At 42.7% G+C, this 27775-nt stretch overlaps 3 protein-coding genes and 1 non-coding gene across 5 annotated transcripts; 3 read left to right on the top strand and 1 right to left on the bottom strand.

Annotated features, from left to right (window-relative positions):
- The first annotated feature begins 1405 nt into the window (after positions 1 to 1405).
- kri1 (KRI1 homolog) lies at positions 1406 to 7265 on the top strand. The gene is made up of 18 exons (XM_026348451.1): positions 1406 to 1590; positions 1717 to 1793; positions 1886 to 1985; positions 2563 to 2662; positions 2868 to 2922; positions 3016 to 3065; positions 3144 to 3246; positions 3334 to 3411; positions 3493 to 3602; positions 3710 to 3938; positions 4034 to 4204; positions 4367 to 4442; positions 4886 to 5013; positions 5107 to 5272; positions 5426 to 5556; positions 6374 to 6438; positions 6518 to 6613; positions 6704 to 7265. Exons 1-18 carry the CDS (start codon positions 1506 to 1508, stop codon positions 7194 to 7196), a joined length of 2313 nt encoding a protein of 770 aa, XP_026204236.1. The 5' UTR covers positions 1406 to 1505; the 3' UTR covers positions 7197 to 7265.
- On the top strand, positions 6147 to 6245 carry LOC113163942. Its single transcript, XR_003298954.1, has one exon. It is a non-coding gene; the product is annotated as a Z30 small nucleolar RNA (small nucleolar RNA).
- An 885-nt stretch (positions 7266 to 8150) lies between the features above and the next one.
- Positions 8151 to 10987, top strand: spc24 (SPC24 component of NDC80 kinetochore complex). Of its 2 annotated transcripts, none has more exons than XM_026349208.1 (6): positions 8151 to 8206; positions 8877 to 9059; positions 9279 to 9423; positions 9546 to 9650; positions 9773 to 9849; positions 10760 to 10987. In XM_026349208.1, the coding sequence occupies exons 2-6, from the start codon at positions 8894 to 8896 to the stop codon at positions 10864 to 10866; spliced, it is 600 nt and encodes a 199-aa protein (XP_026204993.1). In that variant the 5' UTR covers positions 8151 to 8206; positions 8877 to 8893; the 3' UTR covers positions 10867 to 10987. The 2 variants fall into 2 exon arrangements, with proteins under 2 accessions (XP_026204993.1, XP_026205001.1); XM_026349216.1 differs by lacking the exon at positions 8151 to 8206 and adding an exon at positions 8508 to 8644.
- A 3728-nt stretch (positions 10988 to 14715) lies between these two features.
- Positions 14716 to 18620, bottom strand: s1pr5a (sphingosine-1-phosphate receptor 5a). The gene is made up of 2 exons (XM_026348965.1): positions 18440 to 18620; positions 14716 to 17347 (listed from the first exon to the last, which is right to left on the bottom strand). The coding sequence occupies exon 2, from the start codon at positions 17083 to 17085 to the stop codon at positions 15871 to 15873; it is 1215 nt and encodes a 404-aa protein (XP_026204750.1). The 5' UTR covers positions 17086 to 17347; positions 18440 to 18620; the 3' UTR covers positions 14716 to 15870.
- Between the last annotated feature and the right edge of the window lie 9155 nt (positions 18621 to 27775).

The following is a 27775-nucleotide window of genomic DNA, read 5'->3' as shown; positions in this document are numbered from 1 at the left end:
AGATTTAAATCAGAACGTACTTCAGTATTCAGATGTTTTACTTCAGTAAAAGTACTAATATTTATATCACACTGTGCAAATTGTCCATAAAAAGTAACAGTAAAGGCATTTAAAATCTTATTGAATTGAATATATGTAAGTTTTAATCAGAACAATTTAGTTAGTAATTTAATTCAATTATGTTCAATTCAGCACCAAATCACAACAGAAGTCATCTGAAGGCACTTTACAGTGTTACAGTTTAAGACCTCACAAATATAACTGTATACAGAATTATATAGAAAACCAACAACCCCACTGAGCAGCACCAGGAGACAGTGGAGAGGAAAAACTCCCTTTAGAGGAAGAAACCACCAGCAGAACCAGGATCAGGGTGGGCGGCCATCTGCCTCGACCGGTTGATGTGAGTGGAAATAACAGCAGGCACAAAAACAACAACAAGCAGCAAATGCAATAAGAATGTTTAGTAAATGCAGAAAAATGTTCCTGTGACATTTTGGTATCTAATGTTTTATTATGTAATGTTACTGCTGTAATTACAAAGGATTATTATTATTAATGATTAATTATTTTGACTTGTTTTATTGTTTATTCTGTTAAAGAATCAGTGAACAGTTGTTAACAGTGACGTCATCACTATGTTCTTTTTGTCCATGTTGAATCATTAAAACGATTCAAAGTAAAAGCAGAAGAAGAAACTGAGAACCAGGAAATATTTAGTGTTTTTACACAAAGGTTACTACAACTGTACTTGTTTTTACTGCTGTGTGGTTTAATAAATAACTAAATTTGATCAACTGTTCACACGATTTATTTAAAAGTCTGACTTTTTATATCTTTTACATCCAAACATCTCTGATGGACGTGACACTGATTTGTTTCATATGTCACAGGAATATATTGTAGTACTTACTCATTTACTTGAATGTAGTGCTATTGTGTACTTTCAAAAACGTTATAGATGTAAAGTATATTTGAATTATGTCTGAAGTGGTATACATTTAAGTAAAAATATTAAAATATATGAGCATATTAATTTATACTTATATGTGGTCAGAGTATGTAAGTACATCACAGATACAATTCACATATTTACATATATAAACAGTATATATATTTATATTCAAATATAAATATACAAATACACAAAGTTCTGATGGTAAAGAAACAGAGTAAATGTACAATACAGAAGCTCTTACAAATACCTCCAGTTTGCAGTACATTGCAGTACAGAGAGTAGAAGTACTTCCATTTCACCACTGAACCTGAATCAGTTGTTTTACAGCGCCCCCTGCAGGACAACACCTGTCACCTCTGACCGGTGTTACGGTGATGTCCGTTCGCCTGTTTTAACGGGAGGGGGGAACTATCTGACGGGAGGGCACATTTCAACGTAACACCGGAAGTCAAGCGGTCCAGCTCCACGCGTCTCTAGCTGCAGCTGGGATGATTTGTGTTTATTAACTGTTTTAATCTGAACATAACGTTGGTTCTTTGTTTAAAAAATGTCGGGAAAAACGGAATTAAAGATAAACTCCGAGTTCGCGCAGAAGTATGAAAAATACCGACAGAAGGAGGAGTTACAGAGGCGTAAGTGTGGAACTGCTGGCTAACGGTGGCTAAATGCTAACAACACAACGTGGGGAAGTGAAGCTGCTGTTTGATGAAGTGGTTCCTGACAGTCTGTTAACGATCTGTGTCTGTGTCTGTGTGCAGTGAAGGACCGATACGGAGACCGAGCTGATGACAGCGAGTCCGAGTCGTCCGAGTCCAGTTCTGGTGACAGTGAAGTGGTCAGAACCGCCGCTCCTCCTCCGTCCACACTGTGTCAGTAGTTACCTGTGTGCACCTGCTGGGTTGTCTCACCTGTTTTTACCTCCTGCAGGAACTGGACCCTGAGGTCGAACGGGACTTTTACAGAACTCTGTCCCTGCTGAAGAAGAAGGACCCGAAGATCTACCAGCAGGATTCACAGTTCTACTCAGGTGATGGTCAGAGTCCAGCAGCACCGAGTCTTTTCTCATTAAACAGTTTTCATAGAGTCCAGAACCTGGAATGACTTACAGATCAGCTGCAGGTCCTATTGAAGGCACGTTTGATTGTGCTTGATCCAAACTGCTCTGTTTATTTTAATTGAATTGAAGCTAAATACAAGTAAAATAAAAATAAGATATTACAGTAAGCTACAGATAATTTGTACCAAAGTGTAATATTTGTTTACCGCTGGGTCCTGTCTAAGGTGGTGATGCTGGCATCTCCATCAGGTCTCTCATGGGATTTTACTGTATTCGTTTTTTGAATCACAAATCAATTTATCAGCAACACAAAGCTGTTTCCATTTTCCTTTAGGATTGATTAAAAAAGAAACATTTTAAAGAAGAAGAAGAAACTAATCAAAATCACAGGTTTTAATCTGTCACCGTGCAGACGGTGAAATGTATATTTTTATATTTTTATGTCTCTGTGGTTTCTGAAAAGATAATCTGAACAAAGTTAATGATCTACTGTGTTTTGAAACATAGCAGAAACCGATGTTTAAGTTCTTTCATTCGTTGCTTTTAGGTGTTTCTACCAGTGATGAGAAACCATCGACATCAAAGAAAGCAGCGAAGCCCATGTACCTTAAAGATTATGAACGGAAAGTCATACTGGAAAGAGAAGGGTGAGCTGCTGATGTCATCATTTAAAATTTAACAAACTGCCCAGTGGACTGATAACCTTCTTAAAAAAGATCACAGTTTAACGGGATTAGACTTTAATAATAATAATGACGCTTTAATTCATTTTTTACAGCTATGCAAAATGCCACTTTATGTCATACTGTCATAAAACAATGTTAAATGTCCTTATTTTATTTTATTTTGCAGAAAATATGAAGATGACGATGACAGTGATGACGAGGAGGCTGCCAAGAGAAGAGAGGTAAAATATTAGGAAATAATTTAGTTCCTTTAGGAGTTGGAGACTCTGTCTCATGTCAAATGTTCTAATAGTCGTCCTGATTTTGTTTTAAAGAGAGCGGCTTCTCCGAGCTACATCCAGGAGCAGGAGCAGCTCAAAGAAAGGTGAGACTCTAAAAGCTGAACTTGTGTCCGGCTGTAAAACCCCACAGACTGTTGACAGAACCCCAACCCTCTCTCCAGCTTCCGTAAGTTTGTCCAAGACAGCGACAATGATGATGACGATGAGGAGGAAGATGGAGGATCCCAGCTGCTGACCAGGAGGGTCAAAACACAGGAGGAGAAGGTCTGAAGCTGCTTCCAGTTGCTGTTCATCTTTTAACGGTGATGTAGAAAAGCTTAACAGATGTGGATGAACTGTGTCTGGTCGTAGGATAAAGAGGAGGCAGATTACATGGAATGGCTGAAAGGTCAGGCTGAGTTGGAGGACGGAGAAGAGGTGAAGGACATGGTGAGTGTAGGTTGAACAAGGGTAAGAAAGTGTGTTTGTGCTAAAAACTCTCTGTAATTAGGCTGTTTTGTGTTGAGACAGAAATATTTAAGAGACTACTGGAACGACCCAGAGCTGGATGAGAAGGAGCGTTTCCTCCGAGATTACGTCCTTAACAAAGGTTACCTCGACGTGGATGAAGACGATGAACGGTAGGCTGTTTTTTTATTAGATGAACATTTACTGTAAATAACAAAACTGTGTAACAGCGATGAAAAACCAGAGTCGATCACAGTCTTAATTTGGTTGATGTCTTCAGAATCCCAACCTACGACGAGGTCATTCAGGATGACGTGGACGATTCAGAAGAAGATGGAGAAACTTTCTTAGAGCGACAGGAGGACTTTGAGAGAAGCTACAACTTCCGCTTTGAAGAACCTGATGCTCAACAAATCAGGACCTACCCCCGAAACATCGCCACCTCCGTGCGCTCAAAAGACGACCGCAGGAAACGCAAAAGGGAAGAAGTGAAAGAAAGGAAGAAGAAGGTGTGTGTCACGTTTGTAATAAATTCTGGAACTCTTAGTAGTTAGAAAACTTGTTGTTCAGCTAAAAGAAGGATCTTCCTCAACAACTGTTTCAGGAGAAAGAGCAGAAGCAGGAGCAGCTGAAGCAGCTAAAGAACCTGAAGAGAAACGAGATCATGGAGAAGTTGAAGAAGCTCCAGGAGCTGACAGGAAATGAGCAGCTCGCCTTCAGTGAGGCCGACCTGGACGGAGACTTCGATCCACAACAGCACGACCAGCTCATGCAGGTGGGTGCACAGACGTAACATTAAAACATTTAAACACTTGAACGTGAAATAACTGACGCACAGAGATTTTTAGCATCACATCTCTGAAAAGAATCAGAAACTATTAAATTTGTGATCATAGTTTTTTTTTTATTTATTTCTGTTTTCTTTTTCTAAATGCAGAAATACTTTGGAGATGAATACTACGGAGAAGAAGAAGAGGAAAAGCCTCAGTTTGATGATGGTGATGAACTTGAGGGTGAGCACCTGCCTTCTTTAGAAGGTTGATTTTGTGAAAATGAACATTATACAAAGTGCAGATTAATGTTCATTTCATGAATAAAAAAATGTACAATATGAACCAAAGGGAGACAGAATGCTGATTGAAGGAAGCTAAGAGTTATGTTAGACACTGATATCATCATCCTCTGCCACAGCTTGGCCCGGGACCTTTGTCAGGGAATCAAACAGAGAGAAATCAGTCATAATAAATATGTAACAGTGAAAGTTAAAGAGATTTGACCGTCAACTGAACGTTGGAATGTACAGAGTGACTTAGTAATGAGGCAGAAACAAGTCCATATGTTGTCATCCCAAAGATTAGATGTCTGAAATAAAGACTGTGGTTAGAAAGCTTTACATTTTATGTACATGTTGTTCAGATGATTTTACAGTTTGATTTAACTCTTGTTGTTTGTGCAGAGCACTGGAACTGGGACACATGGACAGGAGAGGGGCGTGAGGAAGAAGAGTACGATGGAGAGGAAGAAGAGTACGATGGAGAAGGATATGACGCCTCTGAGCCACACTGTGATGATGAAAACTTCATTGTGAGTTGTTTTGTTTTGTTTTTGTACCAAGAAGTTAGTTTTTGTTGATGGTGCAGAACAAACAAGCTCATCCGAAGTCTCCCTGTTGAATAGATGGATGCAGACTACGACCCCAGTCAGCAGAGTGCCCCCAAGAAGAAGAAGAAGAAGATGGAGAGGAAGAAGATGAAGAAAGAGGATTTACCACAAATGGGCAAAAAGAGGAAGAAGTCTCACTTTGCTGAGGTCATCACCAAAAACAAGCCTGTGTTTGATCCTCGTAAGTCAGAGAACCTGCTGTCTTCTAATACACAGTAGAAAAGTAGCAAGATAAAGGAAGTGAACTCTTTGGAGATCTTCATTTACTGTGTTCAGAAGGCTTCACTCACTCTCTGACGTATCTGTTCTCTAACTGGCGCCTGACTCATTTCAGAGGAGAAAAGCTTCGAGCAGTACTTGGATGAGTACTACAAGCTTGACTATGAGGACATCATAGACGACCTCCCCTGCAGGTTTCGCTACAGACAGGTCCTGCCCAACGACTTCGGCCTGAGCACTGAAGAGGTGAGAAGAGCAGCCCCTCAGCTCTCTGCTGCTGCGTCTGTCAAACTTTCTGATCTCACGCTGTAGATTCACTCAGTGGTCACTTTATTAAGTACAGTTCATTTAGCACATAAAAAAGTGAGCTTGGCTGAGGTGGAAAAGTTTCTGACTGCTGCTAAAAAACTAAGAAGTTCCTGTTTGGGGTTCAACTTAAAACTGACTTGGACTTAAGGAGTTGTTACTAATGAAATTCAAAGTGAGTTTAACCAGAGAACCAGACTCTCATCAAATGATCAAAACTTTCAGATTGGAAATTAAATCTGAAAACATCCAGACAGAACTGCTAACAGTGGCAGGATGAACAGTTCTGCAGAGGATAGATGCTACACGGTGGATATAAAACCTGTGAACAAAACCTTTTGAACATTGTCTTGAACATCAGAACTGATCTTAGCCTTGGCACCTCCACTAAGAACACCTGATTATAACTGGAGGTGGTTTTGACACTGCTGATATCTGTTTTTTGGTTAGCACTTAAAAACCACAGTCCAGGCTCTTTATATATCTGTTGCTGTTAGAAGAAAGTGAGAGGCCGACAGATGTTAAAGACGCTGCTGTGATGAGTCTTGAAGGGTCTGATCTGGTATTGCTCCCCTCCGGGGAGAGCTCTGACCAGGGAATGATCTCAATTTAATCTTCTCTCTGAGCAGATCACTGTGAATAAATCGGACAGGATGGTTTAGAAAGTCCTGATGATGCAGAGAGTGACCTCATGTGTTACTGAAGGGGACATATTTCAGTGATATGAACTAATAAAAGACTCTGGTTCTTCACTCAGGTTTTAAAGGCTGATGACAAGGAGCTGAACAGGTGGTGTTCTCTGAAGAAGACCTGCATGTTCAGGTACACATCTGGTCCTCTGTTTTTCATACCTTCACTTTCTGTAATTTAGGTCTCTCTAACTCTCTTATTTCATTCTCAGATCTGAAAAGGAAGAGTTTAGTGATTTGAAGAACTATAAAATCAAGGCCCAGAATGACAGGAAGAAGAAAGAAATCCTGAGCTCTGTGTATTCAGAGTGAGTATGACATGATGCACACACTCATCTGATGTATGCAATAATAAATCCACCAATAAGTAACAATATTCACCTGAATTTATTCTACAGAGAAGATAAAGAGCTGGCAGAGGCTAAAACCAAGGTTGGGAAGAAGAGAAGAGATCGTCTGAAGAATGCTGAGAAACAAGACAGAGGAGCAGAGAACGAGGGTGGAGCCACGGTTATGGACGCTGCAGATGAGACACTGGCCCAGGCTCTTAGAGAAAGAGGGGATGAGGAGGAGGAGGAAGAGATTCTGATACCCAAGAAGAAGAGGGTGAAACAGCAAGAGGAAGTCGAAGTTACAACTGAGGAAGCAGCAGATAAAACAGATGAAACAATAAACAGGACTGAGAGGCCGCAGTGGTCCAAGAAGAAGCACAGGCACTCGGGAGGACGCCGCAAGTCAGGAAGTGTCGGGGTTAAAATAGGCGGCCGGGAGTTCAGTCGTCAGAGACTGAAGGCCTACGGTCTGAACGCCAAGAGATTGTACTTCAGACAGCTCGGCAGACAGAAACGAAAAGCACAGGAGAAGAAGGAGAAGCAGAAAAACAAGGAGTGACGGCTGCAGTAGAAACTGACAGTACAGTTGTTACAGATTTTATAGTCTGAGAATTAAAAACATTATTAAGAATCTGCTCACTTTTCTGTTCCCTGGCGTCACATCCAGCTTTTGAATAGCAGTAACATTTGGATATTTTGTAATAAATGTAATTACAATAGAATATAATATTAATTTTTTGAAGGGTGGAACAGGAAATTGATCCAGTTTGTATCTTTAAGAATCGATAAAAACTTTAACGCCTCATTAAAGCCACATCTGTAAGTGTGTTGGAACCACGTGGATGAAAGTAGTAAACTACAGTACACGCAGAGGAGAGCGGGCTTTAATGTAACACGGGTTTACCCTAATTTAAAGTTCACGCATCAATCATATTGTAGTGTGAAAATGTATTATATAAATTAGAGGTTAAAATGGAGATATTTTGTTTAATTTTGAGAAATAGTAAACATCAAATACAATTTTAAAGATTTTTGAATATACTGAATGCTACTAGTGAAATTACCATTGAAAAAATACCCTAAAGTATATCATAGAATTAAAAATTACCAACATCACTATGGTCTCCTGAGTTTTTCCATCAGCACTAAAATTTAAAAATAATTAATATTCAGTATTTGAAATGATGATCTGTTAAATGTCTAACTACACATTGAAAAAGGGAAAGAAAAAATTATTAAAGAAATTAGAAGAAATTAATCCGATTTTTTTTATTTTTTATTTTTTTATGTGTGAGATCAAAGCTGTAAAATTAAACCTCACGTGTAAATGATGAGTGTAGATCATACGCGATCAAAACGGGAGAAAAATGAGGTTTTAGTTTCTTAAACGTGGACAAACTGTAAATAAATTGTTTATTTATTAGATTAATTTTGCTGCTCATGGAGACAGATTGACCTCTGACCCCCGTACAGCAGGTGGCGGTGTGCGCATGTCCACACCCATAAACTACCACAGAAGAAGAGAAGAGGCGCGCGGGCTCCGGGGCTGAGTTTGAATCACGGAAGAAGGTTTGTGTTGTTTTTGTTAGAATTTCACTAATAATCAGCCGATTCTCACGTATGTTTTCACACACGACTTAAAGAAGGAGACGATAATATTACTGTAACACGCTTTGTGCGTCAGTGCCACTTTTTCTGGTCATATTTGATCTCGTCAGGAAGCTAAGTTAACACCGAATGCTGTAAACAAACCACAGCTAACATGTTTTTAGCTAATGTGTTATTCTCCTGTTTGTTTGGCAAAGTACGTAAATCCATTCAGGGTGACAAACGAATAAATATTTATTCGAAAGAAAAGTTTTCTTTCTTTATCTTATATTTAAGCTAACGAACACTACGTTAGCTAAGCGTAACGTAGTGATCCACGTAGCAAACGTTCTCCGTTACAGCGAGCTAAGTAAAGTCAGTCTAATGAAACAGGGCTGTCATGAACTCCGCTTCACGAAGGTGACAAACTGTTTTAGAGTCAAGCTGCTTTAACTGTGCGTTAATTCTAGAAATGTGAGAGTACATCATCTTTGTGCACCTGTGTATTACATTACTTACAGAGGAATTCTGTACTTTTACTACTGTTGTGCAATGTATAATTTTCTTTATCTTTACTTTTTCTTATTTCTGATGTTGTAAAATTTAACCAGCATTTATTTTTAGTTTGTTTCTTCTGTTATGTGCACTATAGGTGTCACTGTCACCACAATGGATCTGGGTCATAAATTTCAAGACTTGGAGGAGACGGGGGAGACGTTGGTGGCCTTGATCAACAGCGCCCAGACTGAAAAACTAAGAGAAATTAAAGATGAACATCTTGTGCTTTTTGACCAGCACATAGAAACAAAAAAGATTGTGACACAGATTTTAAAAGGCAAGTACTGAGACATTTAATGACCTCTCAACTGACATCACAAATCTTTTTAAAGAGTTTGTAAGTTTAAATAAAGTACTCTTTTTATTTTACTCGGTGCATTAACAAAACTGTTTTTCAGTCTGTTGTTTTTGAATGTTCCTTTAAATAAACTGACTTGACTTGGGTCTGAAATAAAACTGTGGCTTCTGTCTTTACTTGTTTTTCTTTGTCCCACAGAGGAGGCTGAGATTGAAGAGTGTGTGGGCCAGAGGCTGCTGGACATGGAGGAAGAGAAGCAGCAAAGGGAAAGGGAGCTGGAGAGCCTGGAGGAGCAGCTGAGGCAGTGCACAGCCAAGAGTCAGATCAGCGACTCAGAATTACAGTATGTTTTGGTTTTGTTTTGTGTTTTTTGTATTTAGTAAAGACAGTGAAAAGAGTCAGAATCTTTTCATGGTGTGATTTATGAACCTCGTGTTGCTGCATATATCTTCAACCCTCCTCCAGGTTTCTGAAGCGAGAGTTGGAGAGTCTGAGAAACTCTGAGCATGAGCTGGAGACTCTTCAGAAAGAGGTGGATGAAGACACCACAGAGGTCATTCCATCAGCAGTGTGAGTCTCACATATTCAAGGATGAAGCTGAATTCAATCTTTTACATGGTGTGGATGGTCCTGAATAAAACACAAACGCTGTACCACTGAGTTCTGAGTTTTTAATCTGTCCCTCTCCCCAGGTATGTGGCTCAGTTGTATTATGTACTAACCAAGATTAAGTGGGAATATGATAGACCACCCAACATCTTAAAAGGAGGTACAGTGTGTTTATTACTTACTTGTATATGACATATATATTATTATTGAATGATACCTATAATTATCACTATATACAGTACCATTTTATACCATTAACATAAAAGGAAATAATTCAGCTTCAAGCGGAGGTAGAATGATCATTTACTTAATTAAAAGTAGCAGTACCACACTGTAGAAAAAGTTCCACACTAAAAGTAAAATTACACAAGCATTAGCTAATTTTAAGACATTATTCACTGTTTTGAAGCTTATATGTTTTCAAACTTAAGTAAATGTTCTCACACTGTTGGTGAACCTGAAGGTACTTTCATTTTGAGTTCTGCAGAAATGTATTAGTATTATTATTATTAATAATATTTTCTGCGGCTCTGCCTCAACCTGGTTATTATTGTACTTATTATTGTAAGGCTCATATAAAACCCTTTTCTTCCACTACTTCCTGCATTCTGGATATTGCTGAATATGTTTCTGTCCTGGGACTTTGTACCTGGAGTTAAACATTTTCTTTAGCTTTTAAAATCATTTTTTTCCCACTGTTCTAACTGGCATCATGTCTTAAAATATAGAATATAAAATGGCCTTGCTTCTGTTTGAGCCTTTTCATCAGCTAATGTGTGAAATGTGTGAACGGTTTGACTTTCTATTTTGCTAAAAATAGAAAACAATTTCCAAATCATCTGTGTTTGATGAAGTCTCTTTGCCACAGTTTCCTAACCTTCATGCATGTCAGCTGTTTAACCCAGGTCCTGTGTTCAAACAGGAGGAGTGTGCCGCAAAGTTGACCTAGATATGGAACAAATACATTTATGAATCATAACTGAGTCATCATTAATCATTTTCTGGTTGTTTAGTGTCCATGAATGCTCCTGAGAATAAGGCTTAGCTGTGTCCTTTTTCTCTGCTTGCAGTGCACTATGGAGCAGACCTAGCGACTCCTATCAACATCGACACCTCTGTGCGATCACGGAGCGCCGTAAGCGATGAGCTGTGGAGCTTTGTCAGCACTGAATGGTAGATGAGGGATGGTGGTGTAGGCCAAAATATTTTGTACATTATATTTGTCTATATAAATGTGTTTGTTGTGTCCTTTCATTCTGTAAAATCTTTATATTGTTTAAAGATTACATTTCTCTAAACTTTGCTGTAAGGGTTGTTCTCTAATTTATACCACTTTGTCACACTGATCTGACCAAGCAGCGTGTCAGTCACCAGGTGTCACTGCAGAGCTACTTAGTGCTTGAGTCAGTTTTAGTTGAGCCAGGATTCCAAACACTTTATTAATACTTAAAGAATTAATTTGCAACATTGCGGCTGGTTTCTTCTCAAAAAAGAAAATGAGAAAGAATCACATTAACATTAACTACATAACGTTGATACCAGTCCTGTGCGGAGTGGGGAACCAGTGATGGCACTAACAATAGTGGCCTTGCAGTATATGCAGCAGGATCCAGCTGATGCATCAGTCATATCCACCTGACTGATATCTGAATGTGTGCTTCAGTGGATAAAAGGACAAGAAATATGACCTTTGGTAAACATGATCAGTGACACTAATTTGCTAATTTTGTAGGAACCAGTTCAGTCGTTCAGCTTTTCTGTCTGTTAAGAGAAAACTGTGAAACAGCTAATCATAATAATATTGTCACACTCTGTACTCATGCTATCATTGTTTTGGTTTATACACAGCCTTCACCCATACACACATAACTGACGGACCCCAGGACCGGAATAGGCCGGTTCTCACACACACAGACATACACACATACACATCATCACACTCACTCACACTGTGTACATTCTTATATCACATGACTATAAATAAAGGACCAAGGAACTCCCTCGGTGTACTCTCTCAGGGTGTTACACTGAGGAGGGTGCCCTTTGTACAAAGAATACGCTGTCTGTGTCTCATCTGTCTGATTGCAGGGTTTCTTAGCAAGGAGTGAAATCATCATAGGTGAAACTCATCATAGGTGACAATCTCCTGACACTGTCAGATAAGATTTTGAAGTTCTCTTCAGCTGGATTTTCTGCCCCCCACTTAATCATGACGTGACAGATCTGATTTTGGAGACTGATAAATGTGTGGTCATCAATCATCAAAGAACCTACTGAAATGTTTGTGGTGATAAGTTGATATTAAGATATGGCTAATTTCTCTAGATCACTTTGTTAAATTCCCACCAGTACATTTGTACCAGTATCTAACTTCCTGTCTGTCTCTGTCTGTGACATGTCCCTCATTAGATCTATTTTCTGTTATTTCTAGTATACAGTTTAAACTTGTTTGCTAACATCTATCCCTTTTTGTCCATAAATTTTAGTCAGGTACCTATCTACCGCTAGCTATTTGAACTTTTTATTCATTTATTTTACTTCTTAACTCATGGTCTTAACTGTTCATTTGTTGCTAGTTATTTCAACTTCTCTGTTTATATGATTAAATTTCACTCAAAGTTGCAACTGTTGATGGGCAACATACAAGTTATTCTTAATTAGCTGAAGGGCAATATTATATTATATATATATATATATATATATAGCAAGTTGCATTTAATAAGTTTTTGTATGTATGTACTAAATCACTGAATCTTTAGTTTAGAAAATTAAAGCTTTGTTTGAGGCCAATCTTGTCTCGTGGCTCGTGTTTTAAACAGTTATATTTCTGGTTATAGTTTGATAATGTCAACAGATTTTGTTCAACTTTATGCTACTGATGTTTGTTACTGTCACAGACATCTGAAATGATATCATAGGAACCAATTAACTTTCTTTGTCACGATAATATGAGGTCTATGAGATCAAGAAGCTGATCGACAACATTGGAAACACCTGCGTGCTTATGTGTTCTTATCAGTTTTGTTGTTTTTATCAATTTAAATAGTTGTAACCAGCTCAGTGGGGTTCAGATGTGGGGATTGAGCTCCCAAGCCGTTATATAGAGTAATACAGTAGTTACTGTCTTTCCCAGGTCATTCCTACACAACCAGGAAGAATAGTCGGCTTATTGTCATGCTGCAAAATGAAATTATCCCCAGTCAGCTGATGCTCAGAGAGCGTGACATGTCTCTTTAGTGTGTAGTGTTAACCCCACTGACTGAGGAGGCCTTACACATGAAGCAGTTCGCCAACTCTCCCATTGCCTTGGCATCCTCAGATCATCATGTTTCCACTTCCAAACTAAGTAAGTGGCTGGTTAGCCTAGTGGTAAGATCCCTGCTTTCCCTAGGGGAGACTGGGGTTAGAATCCCAGTTGTGTATCCAGTAGGGGTCCCTTACGCTTTCCCTGCCTACCTTTGTAAGTCGCTTTGGATAAAAGCATCTGCCAAATCACTTCATGTAAATGTAAATGCTTCACTGACGGTGTTCTGCAGCTGTGTATTAACTTTTCACAAGCTCTACGTCTGAACTCTGTACCGTTTGTTCTTGACTGACAAGCTTTTCAGTTTTAGCTTTACTTTACACTTTCTCTGTCAAGGCAGAGCCAACTGTAAACTTAAATTAATGGTTTACTGTGCTTCAACACATTTGAGGATGCTTTAACACCTGGGGAACCTGTAGGGTCGAACATACACACTTGAATTTGTTTCACACAGTTGCAAAGACTTGTTAAAGTAAAAAAAAAAAAAAAAAGTGACAGATGACTGAGTTTTGTATTTTTTACATTTTAGTGTAAAATCGTCTTAAAGTTTCCAAACATTTTCTTAAATGAAAGTGTACGTACAAACTAATTCATTGTGGCAACAACGATGGTGCACACGTTCTACTTCTGTATTGAAAGGAATTGATTATTTACCCTTAGGCCTGTGTTACTGAGAACTGAAACTTTCTCCTTCTTTGAAAATGAGATATGATTGCATACCCCTGCAGAATGACAGGTGGTTGAGAGTGGGTAGGATGACAGTTCTGTGTTGGGGAGGCTCATACTAACACATACCATAACTTGTAAGAACCACGCACCAATATGTGGTTTCCTTACGGTAAACAGAGCATCAAATTTACAGCTTTGTTTCTGAAACTTCATCTATACTCCAGCACATATCATACAAGTGGTTTTAACAAGTGGTTTCCATGAAGGTGGGGTTTTGTGAGTGAAGCATCTGTTTGTCTTTCTCTCGTTTTTTTTCTTTCTTTCAGGTCTTAGTAGGCACTTATGGTTTTCATTTGGCCCATTCACTTACTAGGAAAGACGTGGTCAAATGGGCTTAAACTGCATTCACTGTCGATGCTTAACTTGGTATAATATTTAACGTGATCTGATGTGATACAGTATATTCTGATAAAACTTGAGATAGAACTTGTTTCTTTACTAACTACAGTCTCAGACCCTGTTGAATTAAAATTTCTGACTGAACAGAAACTAAACTTTTCAAACTTTGCAGGAATAAAATTAATTACTGGTCGTTATTTATTCATTTAACAGTAAAAAAAATAGGAATATGGACCTATGGACCATTTAAAGTTAGTGTTGGAATCAGCATAATTTACCTGCAATAAGTTTAATTTATTTAATAATAAAATATTAACACTATACTTTGAATCCTCCAGTAGCCTGTAAGGTCAATATACAAAAAAAAAAAAAAAAGATTTGTCAATTGTGAAATAAAAATCACAAAAATTACTTTGTCACAATTTTATGTTTTTTAATTTAATGCTATTAGATTTCAATGTAATATTACATACTTCATATTGTACTTTATGTATAAGCACAATGACAAGTGCTTGTGAATATAATATAGTGAGAAACGAGGAGGCTGTCACCAGTGGGAAATGTGAAACTGTTAAACATTAACCTGTGAAAACCTCTGAGACAGAAAACGGCATCTGATGAGTCATTTACAGAAGTAACAAATATAAACATGTAAACATTGTTCACGTATGTTTATTCAGTGCATATACAAAACTGACTCATAATTTAAGTGACATTTTCACAATACAAAAACTCAGAAAAGGTTATATTTACAATGTACGCAAGAAAATCAGTAAATATATTTTTTCTCTTCATGTTTATGTACAATATTACATTTAGGAAAGTGTCCGTTTAAAGTCGAAGTTACCACAGTGAAATTCCCCAGCACTTTGAAGCCCACACACAGCTGTGTCTGGTGTGGCGCTAGATTATATCTGCGCTCTTTCAAAAGAAAAATAGATCAACATCCTTTCGTAGGATTAAGATGACGTTTATCCCAACAACAGGAAAGCTCTAAAAACGCTCATTTTTGTCCACAAGCTCTGGCACAACGTTGCAATATTCTAGTCCACTAAACCAAGAAGGCGTCGGCAAACCTCGACTGTCAGCTTTTATTGCTTTTAGTCATTCATCATGTGTTGCTACATATGTTAAAGGGACCTCCAAAGCTGCAAACCACCCAGCACAACCCTCCATATGACGTCTTCAGTGCGTCTCCACGCCACCGAGCCTCTGATGTCGGTCGAGGGGACCTCTACCTACCACTGCTGCTGACCAAAACTCACATGGCAGAAATTACATGGTTTTGGCAGCAGGGTTTGGGTGTGGAGGCTCCATGTTTGTAACAACATATCATTAAATGCTACACAGGGAGAGGAGATAAGGATAAATCTTCATCCTTGAGCTATTAAATGTACATATGGCACAGCTGGTTGTATTTGTCTGTACAGGCTTTGGTTTCATTTTATGTGTTAAAGACGACACTGAGAATGAAACGACATATCACCTCTGACAAATACCTTTTTCATTTAAAAGACAACTATTAATGCTTTGAGACACACTTAACGCCATGTATGTTCTTCATGTAACACTAAGAGACACACTAGAGAATATGCATCTGTCTTTCTCCCAATTTCATATATCAACATGCATTACATCAAGTTTATGTTGTTCGTGATTAAAAATATCGAAACCATGATGACGTGCAGCACAGCTGCTCTCACCTTAGCACATAACTGGCACAGTTTAGACAGAAGTGTTCCAGCTGTAACAGTCCAACTCTTAGTCTGAATGCTTACTGTCAGGGCAAAGTCAGAAAGACTCACTGGGTCATGTCTTACATATCTTGGGATAGATGACTTTGATGGTAGAAGGTGTAAAGTTACCAGAGGACACTGTTGTCTCCAGTCCCTCCAGTCTGTGTGAGGCTGCATCAGTCTTAGTGGTGCTGCAGTCCAGGAAGGGCATGCCAAACTTCTTAACTCGTCCGTCTTCAGTTACCAGACAGGGTCGGCACAGCAGCCGGATGATGGCCCTCCTCATGTCCTTGCTGGTCAGGGTGTAGATGATGGGGTTGAGAAGAGAGTTAAACATAGCGATGCCCAGGAAATAGTCGGCCTTGAGGAGCACGTTACAGCTTTTGGCTGAACAGCAGAAGTCGACCAGCAGGAGGATGAAGAGGGGCAGCCAGCACATGATGAAGACTCCCAGGACGATGGTCACGGTCTTCAGCAGGGCCATGTACTTCTGGGATTTGCGGTAAAGGCCTTTGCGGTGAGGGGTTGAAGCAAGGCGCTGGGTGTTGGACTTGACGATGCGGAAGATGCGGAGGTACAGCACCACAATAGACATGAGGATGGCGCTGAAGATGCTGATGCAGAACAGGATGTAGCTCTTGGCGTAGAGTGGCAGGACGGTTGAGCACTGGTTCAGGCGTCCCATACAGTTCCAGCCCAGGATGGGTAGGACGCCCAGGAACACTGCCACCACCCAGCTCGCCCCGATCAGAGCAAACATCCGCCCCTGTTTGTGCCCCTGGTACGGCTTCATTCGCACCATGGTGACATGGCGCTCTATGGCGATGGCCAGCAGGCTGATGACGGAGGCGGCCAACATGATGAACACACCTCCCTCCCTCAGGAACCACAACACAGGAGTCATGTTCAGCGTTTTGGAACCAGACGTTACGATGTTCACCATGTAGGTGAAACCTGCGAGCATGTCGGACAAAGTCAGGTTTCCCAGTAAATAGTACATGGGCAGATGGAATTTCTTGTTCTTCCAAATGGCCACAAGCACCACAGCATTTTCCACGACTATGAGCAGGCAGACCAGCAGGAACGCGACACTCTCCGGCTGCAGTCCACCTTTGTATTTGTCCCCACCCAGTTTGCCTGTGTAGTTGTAGTGCTCCCTGATGACGGCATTGCTGTGGTACTCACGAAACATCCTCAGCAAGTTTCCTGTGGTCGGCGAGAAGGGGATCACAGACGGGGCTGCAGCAGCGTGGGCTGCATGGGAGGACTCTGTGGACATTGATGACATCTGCAAGATGAACTCGTTTCTTTCCTTGACTTTCTTGTGTTTGTTTTTAAAATTAAATCCACAGAGACGGAGTCACATAGTCCTCTGTCTGTGCATTCTTTCTTTGCCACAGAAGAAAGCAGCACGCAGCAGTTGTACGTAGGGGAAAATGTTCCTTTTGATGCTATCAAGTAGGATTTCCTGTGGTTTGAGAATTTTTCCTCCCAGAAAAAAAGAGTTGTTCAGTGCCCAGGCTGCACACTAGGAGGCGATGAGAGCCAGCCTGCAGGAAACGAGAGGATAGTTATTGTTGGAGTCAGCATAATTATCATCAGGAAACAGAGTATTAAATAAAATTAGAAACCTCCACCGATGTCAAGACTGCATAGAAATAATTACACATAATGGCTATAATATCGGAGAGGAGGGGGCTCTAATACAGGAAATGACCACTGCTGTTATTTGTTTTTGCAGAGGAGAAGGGTTCAGTGAACACTTTGAAAGTCTCTATCAGGTTTAACTGAACATTAGACTTCACTGTTTTCAGCTGCTCAACATTCGTTTCAGTTTGTTCTGTTACACGAGTGCAAAGATTTGAAGATCAACAAACTGGTTCCTGGGAGCGAGTTTTTAAATTTTTACTAAACCTCTCAACATCTTTTAAAACTTCTTTAAACTGTTTGAACTGGTAGAAACTGTAAAACGAGAAAATGAGATTTTTATCAAATAATTAACGTGATGTCATCCGTTAATCAGACGTGAGTCATGAAACAGTGGAGCTCACTCAGTTTCACAGACACAAATGAACAAATCATCATCTGCTGATTCACTGATTGAATATTTAATTACTAGTAACATCATCAACTACTGTGATGGTACTTTTACTACATTTAAGAGCACTTTTACTTTTACTATGTTGTTTATGAGTAGAAATAAAAATGAATGTTCAGGTTGTAGAAGTTTTTATCTCCTTGAATCTGTTCATGAATTTATTTCTGCAGAAACTAAATTTTTAAACACATGAGGATCAAACCTGGACTCAAACATTCAGCATCAAATTTAAACTGTTAAAATACTTCTAATGTACTTGTAGTTTTGTTTCTAATAGTACATTTTGCAGCAGTAGTAGTAGTACTGTGTTCCAGTAGTAGACCATGAATTTTAATTCTACTTTTACTTCCATAACTAATAAACGACTTGTTCACTATCTGCTCCTTGAGGACTCTGTTCTCTCTTTGCTCCAGGATCAAACGCTGTTTGACAGTTTCCATGTGAGATCAGTTGAATTGATCCGTTTCATTCTCTGAACTCTGTGAATCTCCCTCGAGCAGCGCAGACTCCGTGCGCATTAAATGAAATTCAAGTTTTCACGCACCTGTAAAACGTGTTAAAGTCCGACTTGTCGAGGTCCCGGTCCCGGGGCCGGAGAGCTGGACGCAGGCTGCCGATCAGTGCGCGCACGGAGACGTGAGTGGAGAATGGATGCAGAAATCAGGGCAGGACTCGACATGCAGTGGGTTGGTCTCTGCTGTTTGTGCCCTTCAACGATTCTTCCCCCTCCCTCCTCTCCTCCACTGCTCCAGGGCTTTTGTCTTCCTCCTCCTCCTCCTCCTCCTCCTCCTCCTCGGGGAGACCTGCGGCTCCATTACAGATGATGTTCCTGTTTGTCTCTGCGGAAGAAAGTGAGATTTCCCCTTTTTCACTTGTCCTCAGGTACGAGCTGCTGCACAGTGAGGCCAGATGCACTGTTCAGAGTTCAGTTCACTCTGATGTTGGTTGTGTTGTTTCAGCTGCAGGTCGCTCTGCAGGTTTGTCAGATTGTGGTAACGTCTCTCTGTGTTTCCCTCCCTGACACCAAGTCACACTGCTTTATTGGCCTGAATCCACTCAGAGAGCTGCAGTAATAATAGTTCACATCCTTTGTAGGAACAGTGAACAGACATGTGCAGCGTGTGTTGGACATATATCAGCTACTAAACATCAATAAGGAACCAAAACCTGATCTTGTATTTATGCTCAGATCATCCAAACAGTGATGAAGATAAAATCCAAACATGAGGAACTGAGTCTGACTTCAGCGATAATGAAAGTAAAATAATGAGAGGCCTCGTAGATTCAGCACATTAACATCTAGACTCTGAAAAAGATTAATTAGTTAAATTACAAGTTGGAAAACCTTCAAATCATCCAGCTGTTCTTTATCCAACTACAGTTTTTTACTTCTAGTGATTTTAGTCTTCAAAGATGATGAAAGTGTTTTTTGTATGTGAAGATGAAACTGCTGAACAATTAGTGTAAAGATCACAAACGTCTCTTTGTCACAGAGTCGATTTTCTGATTCAAACATCCCACTGAGTTTGTCCAGGTACCAGAGAGACGATAACTTCCAGGTTAACCTACAAAAAGAAAACCTGATCTCTACTTTATGACGCTCTGTAACAAACTCTGAACTGAAACCCGGCTTCATCCAGACTCTGGCTTGTTTCTATCTGAGAGCAGTTTTCATGTTTGATTAGAAATAAGAAATAAAACATCAAACTGTTCAGTGAAAACTCAGAAACCATCACAGTTTAAAACCTCGGTTACACAACCTGTAACATCTACATCTGGATCTTAGTACGTTTTTTTACCTTAATTATGACGTCTCCAAACTTCCTGAACCTGATGGTATGGGAGCTCTCCTCGTCTCTCAGCACACACTCTCTCTTATATCTACCTCTGTCGCTCCCACACATACAGTTAATAAAAGAGAAACCTCACACTCATAAGTGAACTCCACCACAGCTTCATTTGTCAGTGGAAAAACCGTAATATGTGAGCAGTCGTCTAGAAACCTCTGATTTCAGAAAATAACCAGCACAGACCTGTAATTATGTTTTTGAGCACATTTCTTCTTCTCTGCTTTGAATAATCAACTTTTCATTAAAAGTCGCTGTGAATATACAGATGTTTATTTCAGAAGTTGAACATCTGGACGCAAGATGATGACGACCGGCTCCCAAACTAGTCGATGTTATAAAAACCTGATGAGAACAGAAGACTTCCTGTGGCAGGTAGAGGGATCTTAAAGAGATTCACACCACCAGGTGTTTGTGTTCCTTCCTGACTGGTGTTAAACAAGTTAACTTCTGTTAGATAAGATAAGATTATTTCTGAGGAAACCTGCTTTAGGCTCTGCAACAGAAAACCAATTAGAAAATAAGACAGCAACCACAGAACCAGGCAAGTAAGACAACAGCACAACACAGACAGTAGAGGAGGTAAAAAAATAGAAGCACTTCATGGCAACAAGTAGACGGTGACGTAAAATAGCAACTCGACAAACAGCAGCACAACAGACTGACCCAGCAGACACGAGGGCCGGGACCCTCACTGAGAGCTGCAGATGTTCTTCAGCGTCCTGATACAGACTGAAATAAATATCTTATTAGTAATAGATCAAATATGATTCAAGTTTTAATGTAACTATGAAAAGATTTCACTGTAATCTGGCTCTAAATAAATCAAACTTCATTCTGATGTTAGTGATTCACTTGTTTATAGAATAAATAATAATTATATATATATAGAATAATTTAAACAACATCGTTCACTGGTGATGACGAGTCGCTGCTTCTAACCAGGTTTGTTGACGTCCGCCTTCTTTGTTCTGGCTGATAAACAGAGTCGTGACTTAGTAAACAAGTTAAATAAATGTACTTATGTCAACTTGTGATGACTGATTTATGATTATGAAGATATTTACATGAGTCCGTTCTCAGCGAACCTTGTTGCAGTTTCCTTTAGTGTGACAACAACTCTTCACCTCAACCAAGTGTAAAAACTTTGTTACTTTCTGTTTCAGCTGAGCGTGAACTGAAGATCTTCAGGTTCATCGTGTGAAAATGTCGACCTGCGTTTAGGGAACCTGTGAAGTTAATTAGTACTGAGCAGAATCGTTTGTAGGAGACAGAGATCGAAGTGATTCTACTTGACTTTGAGTTGTGACTGAGCTGCTTGGCATCAGGTTGTCTCATGAAACTGAAAGTGGGTATTTTTATCTTGTCGATTGTGATACTTGGTTGTGTGGTTGAAGTTAAGACAAAAATAAGTTGCACGTCGTTGTGCATATCTGACACAACTTGATGTCTGTTAACTTGGTTTGATCAGTTCACTGTTTGTAAAGTAGGAACAATGATCACTGTCACTGTAACCTAAGACTTCGTCCACAGTCGTCCTGTGACATCGCTCGGACACGGGGTAACGGGGAAATTACGTAAGTCAGGAGGGCGGGAGACTGAAGTCCGGTTCTGGGCCTTCTCTAAACAGGAAGCTGCCTCATTGTGCCTAGAAAGGAGAGGGATATCCTTAAGAAAAACACAGATGAAGTCATTGGTCGGAATTGACACATGAAGGGGTTTGACTCAGGTTACTCATTTCCATAGTTTTCGTGGGGGTGTACACATGATATCGTCTCCTGGGTCTTTTCTCTCGTTTTAGGTTTTTAAACTGCAGCTGAAGTTTATCCTTGGTAAGGCGTCTTCATATGTTGGATGCACTACAACAACACAGAAAACAAGCTGCTGGTTTATTAAACTGAATACAGTGAAAAAGAGAAAATGAAAACAGCACGTGAAACAGTTTCACGAAGACACAAAGACAATACACAGAGAGAACTGTTCCAGACCTTTGATATAGGTCAAACAACCAGATCAACACTTACAAGTCAGACTATGATGATCAGAAAGCTAAAAGGAAGAAGGTTAGAAAACAAAAGTTAGAGAATCTATAAAGACATTAAATAGAAATATCACAGAGAGCCTATAGAGCTGCACAAACAATGAGACGGGCTCAGAGCACAGTTTAGTTTGATATACAGGTGCAGTCGATGCCTCAGTTTTACTCCAGTTTTCTTTGAACAGATCCAAACAACATGTTAGTGGACTTCAGTCAGGTGCCCCTGACTCATTTCCCTGCTCTCTAAAGACTGTTCGTGGTTTCCGTTCGTCCTTGGCCAAACACTTTTCATGTTACGTGTGTGTGTGTTTGGACACGTTCCACACATTGACACTCAGGAACATGACAGTGACATCCTGACTGTTAGTGTTGGAGACTCAGCCACCTTAGCTGCAGCTGATCAGTCATTGTGCTGATGATCTACACTGACTCACATTTGGGCGTCTTTTAGATCCATAGAGAACATGAACTGTGGAACAGCATGTTGGACTACATCAGCTCACAATTAGTGCATCCTGCAGTAAGATGCATAAAACCCCTCACACACCTGCAGACCTCCTTCCTAACACACAAAGTAAGAAGAACAACAAGTTCATAAAGACAGAAAACAGTTTTCACACCATCACAGGCTCAGTCTACTGCAGCCTCCTGTGACCTGCTTCACCGATCGAGCTCAGTCCTTCATGTTGCAGCAGTAAATCACCACGGTTCAGAAATGTGTGGGAAACTAACGGTGTCTCATCTGTTGCTGCGTCCAAGTTCATTATTCATAGATAATAGATCATTATTATTTATTTGTGTGTGAAGTTGTCGTGTCTAAAACTGAAATGCTGCCGTCTTGGCCAAGTCTCCCTCCCTGGGGTGAGACCCTGAACCCCATGTTGCTCCATCCTGGAATTTCTCCTATGGGATCAATTAAGTAGTTCATTGATGACATCATTTGTTGGCACGTGCGCAGTTATGAGCTACAAGAAGCTGTTTAACACAGACGAAAACCTGCTGACCAGTCTTGTTCTTGTTCAGCAGCCCCGTCACAGCTAAGTGGCAGTTGACCCCCCGCGGTGACACCGTGACAGCTCTCAGCGTGCAGCCTCTGATTAGTTAACACACAAAGAGCCGACAGCTTGACTCTCTGCTCTGTCTGTCTTCCCACAGTAGGAATCTGCTCCATCACTGCCGCTTCCCCTCAGGCCACAGGCAGACTGTCAGCACGGTGACCAGTCCGGACCCACCCAGCTGTCTCACTGCCTGTGGAGGACGGGGGTGTAGAGAGGCCTGCTCTGAGTGTCACTCCAGGCTCCGGCTGATTTTTCCTGTGACGTTAATGCTCTTGCAGAAAGGAAGTCGGTCCTGTTTTAGTCATGATGGCCTGCTTCAGATTTACTTCTGTTTGTGTTCAGAGGACGTTAGAGCTGCGGTTTGTCACTGACTGATGAGATGTTTGTGTAAATAATAAGAAGAAACTGATGCACAGGAGCCGTCTGGGTTCAGCTCACCCGCTGTGTTGGTAAAAGCTTTGCACTGAGCACTGGAACCTGTTGCACTTCTCCGCTCTGAGGTGTTGTTGATGATGCAAAATCACACCTCTAAATGTAATTCTCACCTCCTGCAAACACACACAGCTTCTCCGCTCCATGTTACTTCACCAGGACAATCGAAAGCATTCACACCTCTTCAGTTCAAACAATCACTTGTTAATGCTTGTTGAACTTGTGAATACAGAGGCCGGCTGTGTTTAAGTCAGAAATTCTTACTTGATACTTTTATCAGATGTGAAATAAACTTCTGGGCTGATTCATATCGATCTGGTGAGTGTTGAGGTGGGGACTGTTGCAACTAACTCAAAGACTTTTTCCTGTATGTTAATTTATTAAAATCATGTGTGTCAGCTTTAAAAAGCCATCTAATGAATTCACATTAAAGAAAAGAAGCTGACACCAGTGAGGACGCAGCTTTCCTTACTAAGAACTGAGATTGTACCAGTTCACATTGAAAACTTTAATGACATTTTAAGAAAGATTAGAAAACTAGTGTGTGCTGCTGCCACTCTCCATCTGTCCAGGTAATAACACAGATAAAATGTCTTCAGCTCCCTCCGACCTACAAACAAGCAGTTCACACAGTTAAACCACGTGTGACCAGACTGTTCTCATGAGGCTTTGTCCATAATGTTAATTAGCATGTAATCTTTCCCCCACCACCCATGAGAAACAGGCAGATGAACTCATCTCAGCTACTATACGCCAGTAACAAGTCAAGAAAACGAAAATGAAAATTCCACTGGACTTGTCCCTTTCATACAGTGTGAACATTTATTTATTTATTTATTACAACTTGAGAACAAGTCAAACAGAGTCCTTCTTCAAAAATGACGTAAACAACATAACGGGGAATTCTCTCCCCTCACTTGGGAAGTGAGTCCAGATGAGAGCAGAAGAAGCAGTGAGGTATTTCCTAACCCGAACAGATGACAGGAATTACAGTGATTATTTAGATTATTGGGGAAAAGCAGATCAGACATGTTTGTCAGAAGCCTGATGTATGAAGAGAGCTGGATGTGGCGTCATCTCTCAGCCAGTTTGTCTTTGTGGTTACTGCAACAAGCTTTTCTTCATCCACTAAAAGGATAAAAGAGGCAGCACAGGACACTTCAAACGACAAACAAGGTTCATTTTACTAGATTTATTATGAAATAGGTTTTTTCCTGGAAAATCCTCCAACATCTGTTTGCAAACACGCACATTTCCCAAAATGTGCAACTTCCATTTAAACATCTTTACTAATGACTTACGCTTCTTTCCTGTCTGTAAAGGTTAAACAAAGGTCACGGGTGTTTGTGTGTCGGAGAGGAGGGAATCGAGCAGCGCACAAAGGAGGAGGAACATCTAAACTCTTATGTAGCTCAGATTTATGGGAAACCTAGAAATAGTCTGTCAGAGTCCAGGATTTGTGCCACACAGCTTCATGTGCAGCTGCGCAGGGCAGTGACCTCACTCAGCGTTTCTTAATAAGGACAAATGTTCTTTTCCATTGCTTCTTTACCGTCCACTGTTTCTGTCGGGTGGTGCCATTGTACCCGACCCTCCCCTCCAGTCTCCAGCTGCTCTGTCTACATGTTTGTTGTCCCTTCTTTTCTTCTCCACCGCCACTCACCGCCTCACACTCAAAGCATTTGAATTCCAATCAGATTACATCTGTCATGAGCTGGAGGATGGACTCCATGGCCAGAGAGCAGACAGGACAGAACTAAGTAGTCAATCTTTTATTTAAGAGGACAGAACAACAGTCAATCGATGAATTGGATGAAACAGTCTCTAGATGCACGGAGATGACGTCGGGTGATTATGGTGGACTGGGTGAAAACCGGAAGTGACGTCAAGACCAAGATGGCCGACCAACAGAGAGCACATGGGCAAAATGGAAGACAACGTCAAAACCAAAATGGCCGACTGACAGAGAGCACATGGACAGAGACACCAGAGTCACACAAGCACAACGAGACAATAGTCCAAACAGTATCCACAGAGCTAGCTCGGAGGTCGAGGGCAATCCGGGTCATACACAGGCAGGCAGTTCAAAGTTAAGTCCGGCAGGCAAAATCCACAACGGAAAGACAATCCAGGTCATACACAAAGGCAGTCCAAACAGACAGAGCAGGAAAGGGGACAACCAGGGAGCGAAACAGAACAGAGGGAGAACTCACTGAACCAGAGGGGAAGCAGGGTCAGGTCAGGCTGGTCCAATAAGGGGGAATCCAGGGTAGACAGAGTAGAAAGGGGACAGGTCCGGGAAAGGGAATCAGGCAGGTCCAGGTACAGGTTAGGTACCGTGAGCAGGGGGGAAAAGACAGAACTCACAGCACCAGGGGGTCAGGCAAGAGACGGGGTCCAGATCAGGCAGAGTCCAAGATATCCAAAAGAGTCAGTCCAAGATAATTGCTGGATAGTGTTCAGGCGTTGAAAACAGACTATCTGGCAGGGGAAACAGGTGAGCAGGCCGGTATTTATACTCCAGGGGAAAGCCAGGTGTGACCAATCAGGTGAGTGCATGTGACCAGAACGGGAAAGGGAAACAGGAAACCGCCAAAATAAAAGCACGGGGGGAAGCACCAGCAGCAACGAGGCTGGAACCATGACAGAACCCCCCCCGCAAGGGCCGGATTCCAGACGGCCAAAAACCAGACCAGGCCGGGCGGGAGGAGGGGGCCCGGAGGAGGGCCCGAAACCAGACCAGGCCGGGCGGGAGGAGGGGGCCCGGAGGAGGGCCCGAAACCAGACCAGGCCGGAGGGAGGCCCGGAGAAGGGACCGGGCGCAGCAGACCAGGAGTGCCTCCGGCGGACGGCCAGGAGGCGGCAAACGGACCAGGAGTGCCTCCGGCGGACGGCCGGGAGGCGGCAAACGGACCAGGAGTGCCTCCGGCGGACGGCCGGGAGGCGGCGAACCAGAAGACAGAGCCTCGGGCGGACGGCCGGGAGGCGGCAGGAAAGGCGGCGAACAGGACCAGAGCGCCTCGGGCGGACGGCCGGGAGGCGGCAGGAGAGCCGGCGAACAGACCCGGAGCGCCTCGGGCGGACGGCCCGGAGGCAGCAGGAGAGCCGCTGACCGAAGGGCGTCGGGCGGACGTCCCGGAGGAGGCGCCAGGAGAGCCGCTGACCGAAGGGCGTCGGGCGGACGTCCCGAAGGAGGCGCCAGGAGAGCCGCTGACCGAAGGGCGGCGGGTGGACGTCCCGGAGGCGGCCAGCAGACCAGGAGAGCCTCCGGCGGACGGCCAGGAGGCGGCAAACAGACCAGGAGAGCCCCGGGCGGACGGCCCGGAGGCGCCAGGCTGGAGGACAGGAGAGCCCCGAGCGGACGGCCCGGAGGCGCCAGGCTGGAGGACCGAAGCTCCGCTGACCGGAGGGCGTCGGGCGGACGTCCCGGTGGAGGCGCCCGGAGAGCCGGCTGAGGAGCGGAAGCCTGGAGAGCCGGCTGAGGAGCGGAAGCCTGGAGAGCCGGCTGAGGAGCGGAAGCCCGGAGAGCCGGCTGAGGAGCGGAAGCCCGGAGAGCCGGCTGAGGAGCGGAAGCCTGGAGAGCCGGCTGAGGAGCGGAAGCCTGGAGAGCCGGCTGAGGAGCGGAAGCCTGGAGAGCCGGCTGAGGAGCGCCCGGAGGATGCTCCGACGACAGGAACTGGAGAGCTGGCTGAGGGGCGCCGGGCGGATGCTCCGGCGGCATGAACGGGACAGGCTGGAGAGACGGCGTCGACGACCTCTGCATCGACCCGCCTGGAGACAGGACAGACTGGGGAGACAAAACAGACAGGAGAGACGGCGACGACGACCTCTGCGTCGACCTGCCTGGAGACTGAGGAGACGGCGACGACGACCTCTGCGTCGACCCGCCTGGAGACTGAGGAGACGGCGACGACGACCTCTGCGTCGACCCGCCTGGAGACTGAGGAGACGGCGACGACGACCTCTGCGTCGACCCGCCTGGAGACTGAGGAGACGGCGACGACGACCTCTGCGTCGACCCGCCTGGAGACTGAGGAGACGGCGACGACGACCTCTGCGTCGACCCGCCTGGAGACTGCGGAGACGGCGGCGACAACCTCTGCGTCGACCCGCCTGGAGACAGAAGAGACGGCGACGACGACCTCTGCGTCGACCCGCCTGGGAACCTGGCGGCTGCAGGGACCGGAGCAGCAGCTGACACCAGAGCAGCAGTGACTGCAGCAAGCAAGGTGGCTGCAACTGCGGCGACAGCTGAAGGACCAGGAACAGAAGCCGGATCCGTGACAGGAACAGGAGCCGGATCCGTGACAGGAACAGGAGCCGGATCCGTGACAGGAACAGGAGCCGGATCCGTGACAGGAACAGGAGCCGGATCCGTGACAGGAACAGGCTGGGTAGGCGGCAACGACGACATCCTCTGCGTCGTGCTGCCCGGAGACAGGTGAGACGGTAACGACGACCTCTGCGTCGACCCGCCTGGAGAAAGGACAGATGGTGAAGCTGAC

Source organism: Anabas testudineus, chromosome 8 (assembly GCF_900324465.2).
Source record: "Anabas testudineus chromosome 8, fAnaTes1.2, whole genome shotgun sequence".
Taxonomy (NCBI): domain Eukaryota; kingdom Metazoa; phylum Chordata; class Actinopteri; order Anabantiformes; family Anabantidae; genus Anabas; species Anabas testudineus.
The sequence above is the reverse complement of the archived record's forward strand: the minus strand, read 5'-3'. Positions and strand labels throughout refer to the sequence as shown.